Source organism: Meles meles, chromosome 12, assembly GCF_922984935.1.
Source record: "Meles meles chromosome 12, mMelMel3.1 paternal haplotype, whole genome shotgun sequence".
Classification (NCBI taxonomy): domain Eukaryota; kingdom Metazoa; phylum Chordata; class Mammalia; order Carnivora; family Mustelidae; genus Meles; species Meles meles.
In genome coordinates this window covers 65,809,702-65,826,041 of record NC_060077.1, presented here as the reverse complement: position 1 = coordinate 65,826,041, position 16,340 = coordinate 65,809,702, and the positions used below count along the sequence as shown (strand labels likewise).

The window sequence follows — 16,340 nt, the reverse complement described above, 5'->3', positions numbered from 1 at the left end:
ATACAAATAAAAATCATAAATTTCCTAAAAGTAATAACAAACTATGTAGGGGATAGAAAGTAGAGATCAGAGGATAAGTCATATCTACAAAAAGTTTACCAACAAAATTAAAAGAATAAAAATAAATGAACTGAGTTAACAAAAAAAGTAAACCAAAGAAACACAGCAGGGAAATAATACAGACAAAAGCAACAAAGGAAATTAAAGAAAGTCAATGGACATTATTAATAACAGTAATCACAATGAAATAAACATTAAAATTTTCTGAAAAAATCAACAAAATAGACAAACTAATAACTAATTTAAGCAAATAAATAATGCAGATAGCAAACAAAAAATTATAAGGCAGAAATTGCTACTAATACAAAGGAAACTGAAAATCTAGATGGATAAGTTCTTAGGATAATACAGTTTCCTCAAACTGTCCCCAGGAGTGTTAGAAAACTTGAACAAATAAATAGGCACAGAATAGAGAAAGTTTATCAAGGAAATACCTCTATTAGAAAGACAGCTGGCCCAGATGATTTCACAGGAGATTCTAATAAACCTTTAAAAAACAAACAGTTCCAATGCTATATTAACTGTTTTGGAGCATAGAAAGTGAATGAAAATCTCCCAAATTATTTTATAATGGAAACATAAGATTGATACTGATCCAGATAGAGATAACCCAACAAAGAAAACAAACATTACTTATTGATAATAACCTGAAAATCCTAAACAACTTACTGGCAGACTCTAATACCACATTAAGAAAAATAAGACATCATGACCAAATAGACTTGGTCTATTTGCATCCTGGATGCAAAATTAGTTTAATATTTGGATGGCTATTAAAATAAGTTATTCCCCCTCAAAATGTTACCACATTAATGGTTTTCAGGAGAAAAATCATATGATTATTTATCTTGTACTGAAAAAACTTTTGAAGAAATACAATTCTGATTCCTTATTAATTTCAAGAAAGCAGAAATCAATCACTATTTCCATAATATGATGAAATATGTAATATAGCACAATATTAATACTGTGAAAATAAAAGTTATTCCCACTGAGATCAAGAAAAAAGTCAAAGATGATCCCTGCCTGTACTGTTATTTAATACTGTCATGGATGGATGAATTAACCAATGAGTATTAACAAGAAAATTTATGAAAGAAAAATTGCAAACTGTTTCTATTTGCAGATGATATGGTAGAAACTCCTAAAATGTCATAATAAAAATAGCTCAAATAATAAAATAGTTTAGGAAGGTAGAGAGTTGAAAATTAGCAAATACAAATCAATAGCCTTCATAAAAACAAATAATAAATACCCTAATGGCTCCCTTTGATACAGAGATTCTGTGGTCCAATATCAGTATTTACCTGATTCATACACACAAGTCTATTTGGATCAAGGTCTCTAAGATACCTAATGGGATCCAACCAATATTTTTACTTGCCTCCCATCATCCCTTCTCATTTCTTCCTCAGCATTCTTATCCCTGGCTAATATCCACAGCCTACTGCTGAGCTCAGTAATACTGTCTCTGAGACAAGAACTGCTAACAGTGTACTGGCAAGGATTTGGACTCTGACTGGATCTCTGAATTCAATAGACCCATCCTTATATAATCCAGAGTTTCAGTACTTTGTAGAACATTCCTTAACTATTTCAAATACATATATACATTATATCACCTCCCCCCGAAAAAAAGCTCAACAAACCTCTCTCATTACTGAAATACTACAGTTTTTTTGGTAAACCATGAAAAATGTTCTGAATTTGTTGGTGTAGAGCTTTTCTAAAATGTATGGAAAATGTGAGATTGCTCCTCTTCAAAGTTTTCTAAAATGACTCTTGTTATCTTTTACAGAACAGGAAAGCCACAGACAGAATAAGTCTAGGATAATATTTGTGAAATTTATTTCTAGTAATATCTTGCCCTCCTTTCCTATGTCTTCCTGAATAAATGGACTATAATTTGTTCATGATTGCCAGGTTAATTTTGTTAACTGATCCATCAAACTGGTTCACACTCAAGGTTAGGAATTTTATATACTACTCCCCAAGGAATACTTAAAAAACAGACAAACAAAAATGCTTAGTAAGAAATGGATATCTATGCTGAATATTAGGAATTCTCAAGAGGCAGATTTGAGAGGTTGGGATTCTCAGATGCTCTTTAATCACAATTTTTATGGTTGTCTTCTTTTTAAGCAAAAGACTGATTATTGACATTTATGGTTATTTACTAGGACAATATCTCTCAATATTGTGTACATATGTGTATAGGAATTTGTATTTTGGGAAGGAGACATAGACCTTCACTTTCATTAGACACTTAAAAACCAATGAATTCAGGTATTATTAAGTCAATACAATAAAACCACTGAAGAGAAAGGGGAGCTATTATTGAATTTCTGACAGAATAGTTCTTTGGCAAAATAAAGAGAATCCTCAGACTTGAAGGATGTAAACCTGTATGTAAACCTATATATCATAAAATAAATAGAATTTAGTCCCCAGTACAATCGATAGGTATTTAGCAGATTAGTTATCTTCAACATTGAATTTGACGTGCATTTAGGAGAGATTTTTCAAAAATTGTTTGTTTCACATATCATCTCCGCAAAGGGGAACTGGCTCTTAGATATCCCATCAGGGATCCACTTTGTAAAACACAAAAGAAACTTTTACAAATCAATCTTTCTAAAATTACCCTTTGAAGTCTGGAATAAAGCTCAGCTGGCTCCCTCTTCTTTGGTTCTGTCTCAGTGGCAGGTCAGAAGATTTGAGAATTGAAGGGCTTTTTCAATTATACAATAAGCAGCAGCTTTCCATGAAAGCACAAATGCCATCATCTAAATATATGCTAGGTATTCTTATAAATACTTGTAAGAAGTAAATCTTTGGTTCATTTATTTCTGATACTGGTTTTGTGATTCTCAAGTGTTGTATCAAATACATCTATCAATTCCTAAAATGCTTATATATTCTTCCTGAAATTTGTTCCAAACTTCTTCACCTTCGTAATTCTTTCCTAGGTTTATAGAAATTAACCCAGCCCCTAGTTATAAACAGTGTTTTCTAATGCTTTTTGGGAACTTCTAGGACTATCATGTACTGGCTCCTGCTCATTGAAGAATTTGAATGTGTCAATGGAATAGTATGACATTTGAGTGGAGATATTATTAACATTGTTAAAGAAAAGCAGAGCAAGGCAGTAAAGTGGTAAAAATAGATTTTACTCAGGAAATACTGCAATAGGGTAAAGAGAACTCCCTCAATCTAGAACGGGGCTCAACTCCAAATACAGGGACAAGTGGAAATGTATAGCCAAGCAGCGAGTTGGGGGTCAGTATATGGAAAATCACTAAAAGGGTAAGGGGGATTCTGGTTGAATAAACTTAATAAGATTCTTGCTGAAGGTAGGTCAAAGTAATCATGGGGGTTGGAGATGAGGAACTTGATCAGATATCAAGGGTGACCATATATCAAATGTGGAGAATTTTCTCCAAACTGACTTAGTAGGACTGCCACTAAAACTTGGCAAAGCAGAGATGAACATGGGTGCCTGAAGGTCATGGCCTGGTTTAGAAGGAGGCTTCAGAGGAGCCTGATGAAAGTATGGTCAAGGAGAGCCTTTGTTAGTATGATATAAAAATGAAGGAGAAGGTGAAGGCCGTGGTAGGACACAGGCTAAAGGCATGCTCACAGGGGGAAAGTCCTTCCTTTCGTAAGTCTGAGAACACAGCGCAGCTGGTTGGACAGTGGTGGAAGTCAAGCCTGATGGGCCATGAAGGACCACATTACTCTTAATCCTAGTATTTGCTGACATATGAATTACCAGTTGTTTTTTTTTTTTTTTAAAGACGACTCTGGTGTCACTATGAAGATTAATGGAAGGTAGAGGAAATAGCTACAGAGAAATCGATTTTGAATCTATGGCAATAGGGCTTTAAAATGTAAGATTCTAGGGGCGCTTGGGTGGCTCAGTGGATTAAGCCGCTGCCTTCGGCTCAGGTCATGATCTCAGGGTCCTGGGATCGAGCCCCGCATCGGGCTCTCTGCTCGGCAGGGAGCCTGCTTCCTCCTCTCTCTCTGCCTACTTATGATCTCTCTCTCTCTCTCTGTCAAATAAATAAATAAATAAAATCTTAAAAAAAAATGTAAGATTCTAAACTACAATAATATCAGAAAGAATTAGGACGTATTTGGAAGATATTTTGGAAGTAAAATGAAAATTCATGGAGACTAGATGGAAGATATGAGAGGGGAAATGCCCAACGACATCTTCAAGATTTTATCCTAGATAACTGATTATCGTAAGATGAATATGAGGGCCTTGCCACATAGTGAATAGGCTTGTAACTCTTTGCCTTGAGTAGAGTGGAGAATCTCCTCATTTTAGTTCTAAAGTTACCACGTCTGAGCTATCTTTGAAGTTTAGTCGATTAACTAGTCACACCAAGTGTTCACTGGGAGGCCAGGCCTCCAACCAACCTCTGTATTCCTTCTGAGAGTAAACCAGCTGAACAGTTAAGAGACAGAGGAGAATGCTCTTTTTAAAACTCACAAACAGGGGCGCCTGGGTGGCTCAGGGGTTAAAGCCTCTGCTTTCAGCTCAGCTCATGATTCCAGGGTCCTGGGATTGATCCCCACATTGGTCTCCCCGCTCAGTGGGGAGCCTGCTTCCTCCTCTCTCTCTGCCTGCCTCTCTGCCTACATGTAATCTCCGTCTGTCAAATAAATAAATAAAATTTAAAAAAAAAACCTCATGAACAATGTTTTCCAAATTCTCCTTGATATCTACTTAATAAACATGTTGCCTTCAGTTTGTTTACCTGAAATATTCTAACTCCTAAAGCCCCCTGTAAGAAATGCTCATTTGTATTTCAAAAATTTGCCCTAAATTGTCAAATTGAGTAATACTTTCATATGGAGACTTCCCTTGTCAATGCAAAGACAGGAAGTAAACACTATCAAAGTGTAAACAGAAATTCTTTTTTCACTAGGTCAGGTTCTGTTTCTTTGCATTTCTCAGCAAGGTTGAACTAGTGCCTTGTACAGGTTTGTTGAATTTAACTGTCTTCTCTGTTTTAAACATTGGCTGAAGCATGAATACATTGTTAAAGGAAACCAGAGCTGGACAGTAAAAAGGTTAAAATAGATTTTATTTGCAATAAGGTAAAAAAGAATTCATTATAGAACTGGGCTCAACAGGAAATACAGCAAGGAAAAGTGGGTATTTATAGGCAAGGAGTGTGACGGGGATTGGGGGATGGAAAATTACTAACAGGAGCCATCAGGAGTAAGGAAATTCTTGCCAAACAGACTTCAAGGGATTCTTGCTGAATGCAGGCCAGGAGATGCGATAACAAGGGTGAGAGATTCCCACCAACATGACTTAGCAGGATTCTTGCTACCACTGGACTACGCAGGTCTAACAAGGGCAGGGACCTAGGTCAGGTTTTAGTTGAGAGAAAGACTCAGGAGAGGCTAACTAAGGTCTGATCAGGGAGTCTTTGCCTCACACACCCACCAACACACACACACACACACACACAGAGGGAGGGAGAAAAGGAAGAGAGCTACTATGCATGAATTCCTTTTACAAGTTTTGTTGCCTTACTTCAGCATTCCATTTGTCTCCTAATAATGGTTATTTATATGAAGAAACTATAATAGAAACATTATAAATATCTCATAAAATTATTGATTTGAAAAGAATATGGAGAATTTGGAGGAAATACCCCCAAAAGGTAATGAAAATTAATAAAGGTACCTAAATAGCAGAGATAAGGCAAAATAAAAGTGACAAATAATTTTAAAAATTTAAAATTTAAAAAAAATTTTTAAAAATTAAAAAGCTAAGGATAAAAACTAATATAATCATGTACCTTTATAAATAATAGAGACCTCAGAGATTATCTCCTTATTTTCAAGGTGAAGAAGGTAAGTAATTCTCAGAATATGTATAGGACCTTTAGCAAAAAGATCTTCCCAACCAATACCAACTGTTACACCAAAGCAAACCAAGAAGGATCCTATAGCTACTTTATATTCTCATTATGTTAAGACTTCTTATTTTCACTACAATGCAATTTTTATTAAAATACACCAAAATTTTTGACATATTTATTCCAGAGAAATATCTGACATTATTTTCCTTCTATATAACACTTTGTCTCCCCTAGAACTTTCTCCAACATTTCGTGGTTCATGTTACATAATTAAGTTAGTCACTCTGAGAAATAAGTCACTAGATCTTACGAAAAGACCAATGGACTACATTGGAGAATAACTTATTGGTGAATCAATGAATTTTTATTAAATTGAATTTATTTTTTTTCAGCAATGACAATGCAGTTTATTAGTCACCAGTTCCCTGATTATCATGACCCCACTATTGGTGAGTATAAGCCTCTTTTCTCCTTTAGCCCATAAAAAGGCACTCTAAATAAGTGGCTGACAAATACTGTTGATGTCTATGGAGAATAAGAAATATATTTTACTATGACTCAGTAACATACACATAAATATAGAATATATAAGCCACCATAACACAAGCTTCAAGAAATAATATTTGTCCTTACTTCTTCTTGTGCACTCTCATATTTTCCATTCTACTCTATTTCTTCCTGATAAATGAAGGTTGGAATATATTAAGTTAATTTCAGGATCCACTAATGGATATCTACCTGTATTTGAAAAGCTCTGCTCTGGATAATATAACTGATGTGATTGTATGCTTATTTGGTCATTTGTTCACTTAGTGTCTGGATCCAGTGTCTGGATCTTCTATTGCAGAATTAGTTAACTATGTTAATGGTGCATTTGGAAAAGACTTTAGATATAGATAAAATTTTGTTCACTATTCTCATCTGGTAGATGAGGAAACGGATCCAAAGAGTCAAAATATTGTTAGAACCCAAAATCCAGCCATGTTTCATTCTTCCTATACGATTTTCTTTTTATTGTACTAAATGCAAAACCACTGCAATTGGGAACAAGTTTTCTTCCTCTATCAAAGCAGAAAAGATGTCTTTAACATTGCTTTACTCCTGCAAAGAGCTACTCTGAAGGATCAGTAGGAAATTTTCAGAGTCTGCTATAGCAGCCCTTGTCTAGAACCAAATTATCATTGAGGGAAACACATAGTTCTGAACCTCTCCTGGTTGCCTCGTTGCCTGGATTGTGAGCAATTTTGACTACACACCTCATTCCTTATGCTCTATTCCCTTTGTCAGAGAATCTCCTACCATCACTTCCAGCAGGTATGATTCTCTAATTCTTATTTTGCTCACCAGGCGATTTTAATTCAAGGCCCTACTGTGTATATAAAATGTTATCTTATATATAGGATATTTGCCTGAAAACCTATGCTGAAATGAGTAAAATGTACCCATTTTGAAATGTCCCATGATTTGGCCAGACTTCTTTAAGAGTTGAACCAATTAGTAAGATTTCAGTGCAGGAAATTTATGCATTGTTAATCAGAAAGCACTTCCTCAAGAAGTTGAGTTTTGTTTCTGAAGAGAAAATAATCACTTTGTAAAGTTTTAGAAGCAATTATCTAAATCCATTTGCCAAATATCTTGCTCCTGGAATGCTGATGACTTTGCATAACCCACTCTGAATTATAGAAGAGGAGAAATCTCTAGGGAAAAGCTCTGACTCTTTTATCTTGTTGGAAAATTCAACAGTACAATATATCATTTATGCTATCACAAATTCACTCTTGTTCATTATTTTTCATCATTGTTTTAGCTTTATATGGGTTCATGTTTGAAAAAGCTACCTTTGCTCACCAACCTCTCCCATCTAATGGCTTGAATAGAGCAATATATGTGAATAAATTATAAATGGCTCTTTTAAGAGGAGAAAATGAGGAGAATATGATGATGATTTCTTTAGATTTCCATGAAGTACACCCATCATTTGAAATTAAGCTAACTGGACATTCTGTACTAACAGACAGCTAAAATCATACCTTTATCTGGTATAAATAAAAAAGGTTTAGAGGAAGAAGTTTGAAAGTGGAGACACAGAGCACTTTATTACTATCAACTCGGTTTTCCCGTCATTTCATTTCTTGTCTTCTTTAATGAAAATATTGGTTAGTAATTTTCCATTGGTATCCTGTTTGAGGAAGGTAAAAGTCTTAATAATTTACTTTTCATCTGCTCAAGTTATGTAACTATAACTCAGTCTAGCTGATTTAATGACCCCTCAAGAGGAAATTCATAGTACTACATTTTTTTAAAAAAAGATTTTCTTATTTATTTGACAGAGTGAGAGAAAGTAGAGAGGAAACACAAGCCGGGGGAGTAGGAGAGGGAGAAGCAGGCTTCCCGTCCAGCACAGAGCCCAATGCAGGACTGGATTCCAGGATTCCGGGATCATAACCTGCGCCGAAGGCAGACACTTAACGACTAAGCCACCCAGATGCCCCATATTACTACATTTTGAAAATCATATAAATTAGAGAGGAATATGCCTATCAAGGATACTTATTTCACAATTTATATGGGGAATGAATATTTTTTCAATTCTGTGTAGATTTGTTTGTCATTCTACTGACTGGGGTTTTTGAAGAGTTTTTCTCTGAAATGTTTGAAGAATTTGCATGGTTTTATTTCCTTCTTTATGTTCATCATAAAATTATTTTTCTTTCAAATCTACATCAATTCTGAAAGTTTAGATTCCCTTTTTTACTGACAAAAATTAGGAATAGTATCTGATACCAGTGAATGTTCTACCCAAGGGAGTAATTGCTTTCCTTACTAACTGACAAAATTTTCAGTGTCAGTAACCAATGGGTCTAGCATCTGCAAATTCACAGAAGATACCTATGAAAGGGATATTGAAAGGTATTGATTCTATTCTTTCATGAGAAGCCCTCACTCAAAAATTAAATTAAGTTCCTTAATTTAATTTAATTAGGTGCCAAATATGGATAAATTGAAGCTTTAATTTAATCTTTAAAATGAGTATCTCTGAGCATTAGACATTAAGTATGGTTTGATTTTTCCATAGTAAAGTAATTATAGAATAATAAGAAGAAACATTTTGACCAAAGTCCTGATGTTCAACCCTTTGTAATAAACATACATGCTATTTTTTAATTAGCAGTAAATCATCAGAGATAACCATTGCATGTAATTCGATCGCAAAAAAATGTAAATGCCTATTCTTTGCCAAGCAATCTGCTTCTCCTCTAGAAAGAAAAGATTAATATAGCACAGTTCAAGCCCTTAAGGAATTTTCAACTCGAGAAGAATTCAGACAAATACACAAATATTCATGCTACCTATGAAGTCAGTTATTACTTTTAAAAAGAAGCAAAGTGCTGAGGGGTTTTCAAAGAATGGAGAGGAAGTTCAGTGATACTCTCTTAGAAAGTTATATTCACTGTGATTTGGATCACAGTTTCCTATGTGTTTTAAAAGCCGGCTTGGGTTTCCTGCTGTCCATTCTAAAATTCAGGATTCTTTGAAGAAAGTTTTCAGAGAAGTCTGGATTTCTCAAAGACTTGAGGTATCTGAGAAAATGACCTAGGATGGTTTGTTTTGCCATGTCATTTAAATTTTATTGTAATTTGGGGTGCCTGGATGGCGCAGTAATTAATTGTCTACCTTCAGCTCAGGTCATGATCCCAGGGTCCTGGGACTGAGTCTGACATCTGGCTTCCTGTTCAGAGGGAGACCTGTTTCTCGCATTCCCACTCCCCCTGCTTAGGTTCCCTTTCTTGTTGTCTCTTTCTCTGTCAAATAAAGAAGTAAAATCTTTTGAAATAAATAAATAAATAAATTTTATTGTAAGCTCAAAATTAAAAATCTTATTATATATAATTTTAATTTTGTATCAATTAGATATCAAGTTGTTGATTTTTTTTTTCTGAAATAGAATATGGTGTTCCTTTCCTCAAAACCAACAATGTAAATATCAGGTTCTCATTTGTGGACTGTGTATTTAGTCCAAATTATTTATTGATATATTTATATGTTGAGAATTGTTTCTATTCATGCTTTTATTGATAATCGAATGAAGGCAAACATATGAGCAGAGAAAACCAGATAACTTCACTTGGCAAATTATGGAAGATGGAAACAAGATATAGTATCAAATAGTTTCTAGATTTGCTTATTGCTCTGAATAAGACATTTGATACTGGATGGGAAATTCTAAACCATGAAGGATTTGTGTTCCGTCAGTTACAGAGTATCATAACTTTGATCAGGTCATTTGTATAATTAGTAATTACCTCTCACTGTCTTCAAAGACTATTGTTTTGGCCTCCTTCTCTGCAAGCCTCTAAAATTTTATCATATATATATATATATATACACACACACACATACATATATTTAGCACCTGTTCTGTGCCAGGTACCATGCTCTGCATGGATAAATAGAGATTAAAAACCCAAGCTGTGCTTCCAAAGCACTCCCAGTTAGGTGGAGAAGATAAATCAGCAAACAAGATCATGCACTGAGTTCATGAAATAGAAAATCACAAGGTGCAGAAGAAGAACCATATGGGCATATCTCACCTGACCTGAGTACATGTAGAGCAACTCTTCTCCATACTGAGTTTTGAAGAGTGCATAGGAGTTAGGCAATTGAAGAGGAAGGAAGAATAGACATTCCCAGAAGAGCAAAAAATACCCAAGAAGGGCAATACAGCATGTGACTGAGGTGGGGGACGTCTGGAACCAGAAGTCCTAAAGATGAAATAAATGATATAATGTGCAGAGCGGCGAGAGGGAGGTAGATTTTCAGCGATCAGGTCTTTAAAGATCTTGTATGACTGATCAAAGCTTTAAACACCTACAGTCTTGTGCTCTTGCCTGAGATGAAAATAAATACTATTGACAGGCTGCTGAAATTTTACATTTAGATAGCTCTAAGGAAGATAAAAGTAAACATGCCCTAACTGTAGCTAATAACTGATTATCCTTAGTAGACTTTTACCTCCTTCAGGATTATTTATAATGGTAAGCCCCTTTATCCACGAGGATCTCATGCCAAAAACCCAACAGGAATCCTTGATACCTATCTCAACTTGTCTATATTAATCATTCACTGAAGTCTGTTGTTGCTGCCTCCTAAAAATATCTTGAACCTGTCGCCATCTCTCCATAACTTTTGTTGCCTTCTTATTCTAAGCTATACTCCATTTCCAACTTAGACTAGCTCTTCCATTGTTTTTTTACACAGAATCCAAAAACATCTTCAAAAACACAAATTTGCTCTTCTTAATAGTTCCCAGTATTGTAAATTATGATAGGATGAAGAATAAAATTCTAAGCATAAAGATTCTCATGATCTTGCTTCTCTTACTTACAGACTTGTCACAATCCACACCCTTTTGGGTTTCAACCACACCTACCTTATTTTAAATTAACAAACTTTCTAAGCCCCTTTCTACCTTGGAACATTTATGCATATATTTTAACCATGAATTCTGTTTACCGCTCCACTCTCTATCTCTGCCTGGGTAAGTCATACACTGGTCAAATTTCAGCTTAAATATTGCTTCCTCAAGAGAACCCCTTTGATTACCCAAAATAAAATATCTTCTACCTATATACATTCATTCAGAACCTTGACTATCACCTTAATATCATTTATTGATAAATAATTAAGTAACTTTTTATAATTATTTGTTTAGTTAAGGTGTGATAAAGATAGGAACTTCAATACATTATTCACTAGTGTTTCCTCAGATGTTAGTAGAATGCCAGACATGTAGTAGATGCTCAATAAATACTTATTGAATAAAAAATGGATGAATGAATACACTTCTAGAAAAGGATTAATCATTTTTTATTTTGCTACAGTTAACTTTAGAGTCCTAGGGAGCAATTAGACTAATAGTTAATCAAAAATGCACTAGTGTCTTTACTAGAAATTCATATGTATGTTAATGGTTATTTCTTAACATAAAATGGTTGCCAGAAGAAAATTTCTTTGAAAAATTAAAAGCACTATGCTAATGTTAATTATCATTTCTTCTGCTTTCTCTTTTTACTTTTTCTCCTCTTCTTCCTCTCCATTCAATGTTAATTTATTAACAAATATTTTTTGGGTAGCTACCATGATTTAGGCATTGTACAAGGCATGGGAGTGAATGGTGCACAAAAATAAGCAGAAATGCATTCTTCATTGAGCTTCCCTGACTAATTTTATTTCATTATCTATAAGAGTTGATCTTATCTCTTTATCCAGAGTCAAATTATCCTTTTTTCCCCCCTCATTGCATTAAGATGACTTAAGGTCGTTGTATAAGTACAGCACACAATTTGATTAGAGGAAACTGACCTTAAGCACCTACCCAATTGTTTCATTGGATTGCTTTTCCTGAAGACGGAAAACAACAACCCAGGAAATAGTTATCACTTTATTAATCTACCTGTCCATACATTTATTTAGTTCTCATAGTGTGCAGAAATTCGTATGACCAACAAGTTTCCAGGTATACTCACTTATCCTATCTTCAAGGAACACATCCTTTTGTAATTGACTCAGCTGTGAATGCTTTTCCTCTCTTGGTGTTTTAGACCTCCAATTTCACTTACAGGCCGTGAATACTGCATAATATACTCATCTGAAAGATTTATATTCTTTCCGAACAATTGGTAAGGATTGTAACAAGCTCTGCAAGAAAAGAATAAAATGTCATACGGAGATGTAAGTCTTCCTGAATGATTTAGGAAGTTTAAAAAAAAAAATAAAGAGTTTTACCTAGGTGGTGAAGTACATCAACGATATGGACAGGTCATCTGTGGGCAGCACCACGTCTAATGATTGTGCTCACACCACAATGTATGAACATGAAAAATATCGATGTGATCAGACTGGTGTAGGAGAAAGGTACCACATTAAGTATGTATTTCTCAGTATCTCTGCTGAAATAAAAATTCCTAAGCTAAGGATTTTAAAGAAAGAGTGTGTTCAGATCACACTGAAATGGCCAGCTCAGTGTCTAAAATGTGCACTAACAGAGTCACTTCTTTGTGTCACTAGAAAATGCCTGTTAAAATGTAAATGCTCAGGGGAGTTGTAATGCCCAGAACCATTAGGAGTCATTTTTACATTAGCATAGATTAATGTGTCCAGTTATTCTAGTGAGCAAACCACAAGACTATGGTCTGCAGAACAGCACTGAAGGGATAGCATTAAATTTGGAAAAGGGGATGGGAGTATTATTACCAGATAGTGTAAGTGCCCAAGTATAATTTTTGAAGGAAATTAAGGCTTAAAAAAACTGAAATTGAAGAATTACATTTATTAATAACCCTGGAGTGCCAAACATGTTAGAATAGTAAGGAAATTACTATGGACTCAGATAGATTAGAAATAGAATTTTGCCTTGACACTGGCCCCTGATTTTCTTTCCGTTCATCCTGTGACACCCTCTTCTTCACTGTGTTCCAGCCACAACAGTCTTCTTTCAGTTCCTGAAATATTCCAAGCAAGTTCTTCCTGACTTTTCAGCTTTTGCCAGTATGCTATTGTCTATCTTGAACATCTTTCCTCTGCTTTTCACCTAGCAAGCTCCTTTTCATCCTTTAGGTCTCTGCTTGCCTATCACTTCACCAGAGAGGTCTTTTTTGCCCACCTTACCTGAATTAACTGCTCAACACGTAAACCCACACACAGCCAACTGCATGTGTAACATACAGTTTTATTCTCAACATCAACACGTGGATTTTCTCCTTAATAATATTTATCAAATTCTGCATTTAAAAAGGTGCTTATTTTTGTCTGTCTCTCCATGTGGGATGCAGGCTGAATGATGGTAGGGACCATGTCTGCCTTGTTCACTGTATTTCATATGGGACCTAACATAGTGCGTGGTTTACAGGGAATGCTCATAATAATTGTTGAATTAGAGAATGTATGAATGACCTTGAATGAATGAATTTCCCTCTTGCCTAAATTATATTCCATAATCACAGAATTTCAGATCTCTTCCTTCTCTCATGTTTGATGTAGTAAGCTAAGCACCACCCAGGCTAAACCTAAATATTTGCTTGTTCTGAGACTGCATTGGGTCAACTGAATATGACCATGGTCCCTCCTCTCACTTTAAGTGTATTATCTCAAATGCATTCAGGTCATTGTCTATTCATTCTCTCACTCCTGGTGGTAGACCAGTAACTTCTCCCCTCTTCGCACTCTCCCAATGATCTTGCTTGTTTCTTTACTGAGAAAAATTGAAGAAATCAGAAGATAAATTACCAAAGAATCTCATCCTGCTACCCAGCTCTCCACACCCATACTTGGTCCTCCTACTAATTTTATTACTTAACTATTACTTAGATGGACTATCCATACTCCTATATAAGCCAGCACCACACTTCCCAGGCAGTGGATCCCCTTCTTCCTTTCTGCTGAAGAATTCTGCTCAAACAATTTTTTTCTCTTTTATGAAGCATTTCTGATCATCCTAAAAACATGCTGCTATTTCATGCATCCTAACTATAAAAAAAAAATTAAATTCTTGACTGATCTTTTCTCTACCACTTTCTGCCTCATTTTCCCACTGCCTTGGCTGGAAAGCCCCTCCAAGAGTTGTTTATACCACCAGTTCTAATTCCCCTTCTCTTATTTTCTTCAATCAACTCTTGCCAGATTCTCAATCCTATCACTCCACTGAAATTGCTTTTATCAAGGTCACTTTGACTTTACAGGGGCTAATCCCATGGTTGATTTTCATTCTATCCATTTTGATCTACCGGCAGCATTTGATATGCTTGACCACTCTCAGATTTCATCTACTTTTTTTTTTTTTCACCTGACATCTACTTTTGGTTTTCCTCTAACTACTATGTCAGCTTCTCTGAATCTTGGCCTGGCTCTGGCTCATCCTCTTCTCCTGGGTAGTGGAGTGACCCTAATTCTCAGTGCTTGTTCTGTTACTGTCTCTATCCATGTATTCTTCCTTAATTCCCTTTAATGTCATGGCCTTGAGTGTTATTTACATGCCACAACTCAAAAATGTGTGTCTCTACCTCCTATTTCTTCCCTGAATTCCATACTTGAATATCTAGCTCCTTTCTCAACTCTGCCATTTGGATGCCTAATAGATATCCCAAAGTACCCCATCCAAAACTAATTTTTTTTTCTACAAAAAAGAACTTTTCTATATACAGCCTTTCTCATCTCTATGGCAATCCCATCCTTCAAGGTGATCATGCCTAAAACTTTTCAATCTCCCTTGAACCCTTTCTTTGTCTGTACAACACATCCTCAGGAAATACTGTGGGATTTACACTCAAAATGTATCCCAAACCTGCTTGTCTCTCACTACTGTACTGCTACTATCATGATATGCACCAACAGTCTCCAGGCTGGATTATTACTCTAGCGTCTAAGAGGTCTCTCTGCTTTTACTTTTCCCGCTCCCCAGTCTATTTGCACCACAGCAGACAGGATGATCTTTAAAAAAATATATGATCAACATTATTATGTCACTCTGTTCAAAACCCTTCAGTAGTTCCCTATTTCACTTAGAGGAAAAACTAACATATTGACAAAGGTCTAAAAAGTCCCAAGAAACAACATACCTTGTCCCTCTGACTTTATTTCTTTTTTTTTTCATTTTATTTATTTTTTCAGCATAACAGTATTCATTCTTTTTGCACAACACCCAGTGCTCCATGCAAAACGTGCCCTCCCTATTACCCACCACCTGTTCCCCCAACCTCCCACCCCTGACCCTTCAAAACCCTCAGGTTGCCCCAACCTCCCACCCCTGACCCTTCAAAACCCTCAGGTTGTTTTTCAGAGTCCATAGTCTCTTATGGTTCGCCTCCCCTCCCCAATGTCCATAGCCCACTCCCCCTCTCCCAATCCCACCTCCCCCCAGCAACCCCCAGTATGTTTTGTGAGATTAAGAGTCATTTATGGTTTATCTCCCTCCCAATCCCATCTTGTTTCATTTATTCTTCTCCTATCCCCCTACCCCCCCATGTTGCTTCTCCATGTCCTCATATCAGGGAGATCATATGATAGTTGTCTTTCTCCGATTGACTTATTTCACTAAGCATGATACGCTCTAGTTCCATCCACGTCGTCGCAAATGGCAAGATTTCATTTCTTTTGATGGCTGCATAGTATTCCATTGTGTATATATACCACATCTTCTTTATCCATTCATCTGTTGATGGACATCTAGGTTCTTTCCATAGTCTGGCTATTGTAGACATTGCTGCTATAAACATTCAGGTACACGAGCCCCTTCGGATCACTATGTTTGTATCTTTAGGGTAAATACCCAGTAGTGCAATTGCTGGGTCATAGGGTAGTTCTATTTTCAACATTTTGAGGAACCTCCATGCTGTT

General features: G+C 35.7%; 1 protein-coding gene across 3 annotated transcripts in view; it reads left to right on the top strand.

Moving 5' to 3' along the window:
- RIT2 (Ras like without CAAX 2) overlaps positions 1-16,340 on the top strand; it is a 402,595-nt gene that overhangs the window by 76,373 nt on the left and 309,882 nt on the right. For 2 of the 3 annotated variants that reach the window (XM_046025211.1, XM_046025214.1), the window contains exon 2: positions 6,341-6,397. The exons of the other annotated variant lie outside the window; for it this stretch is intronic. In XM_046025211.1, the coding sequence (XP_045881167.1) occupies positions 6,341-6,397 (57 nt within the window). The remainder of the gene's footprint in view (positions 1-6,340; positions 6,398-16,340) is intronic. 3 annotated transcript variants of the gene reach the window in all.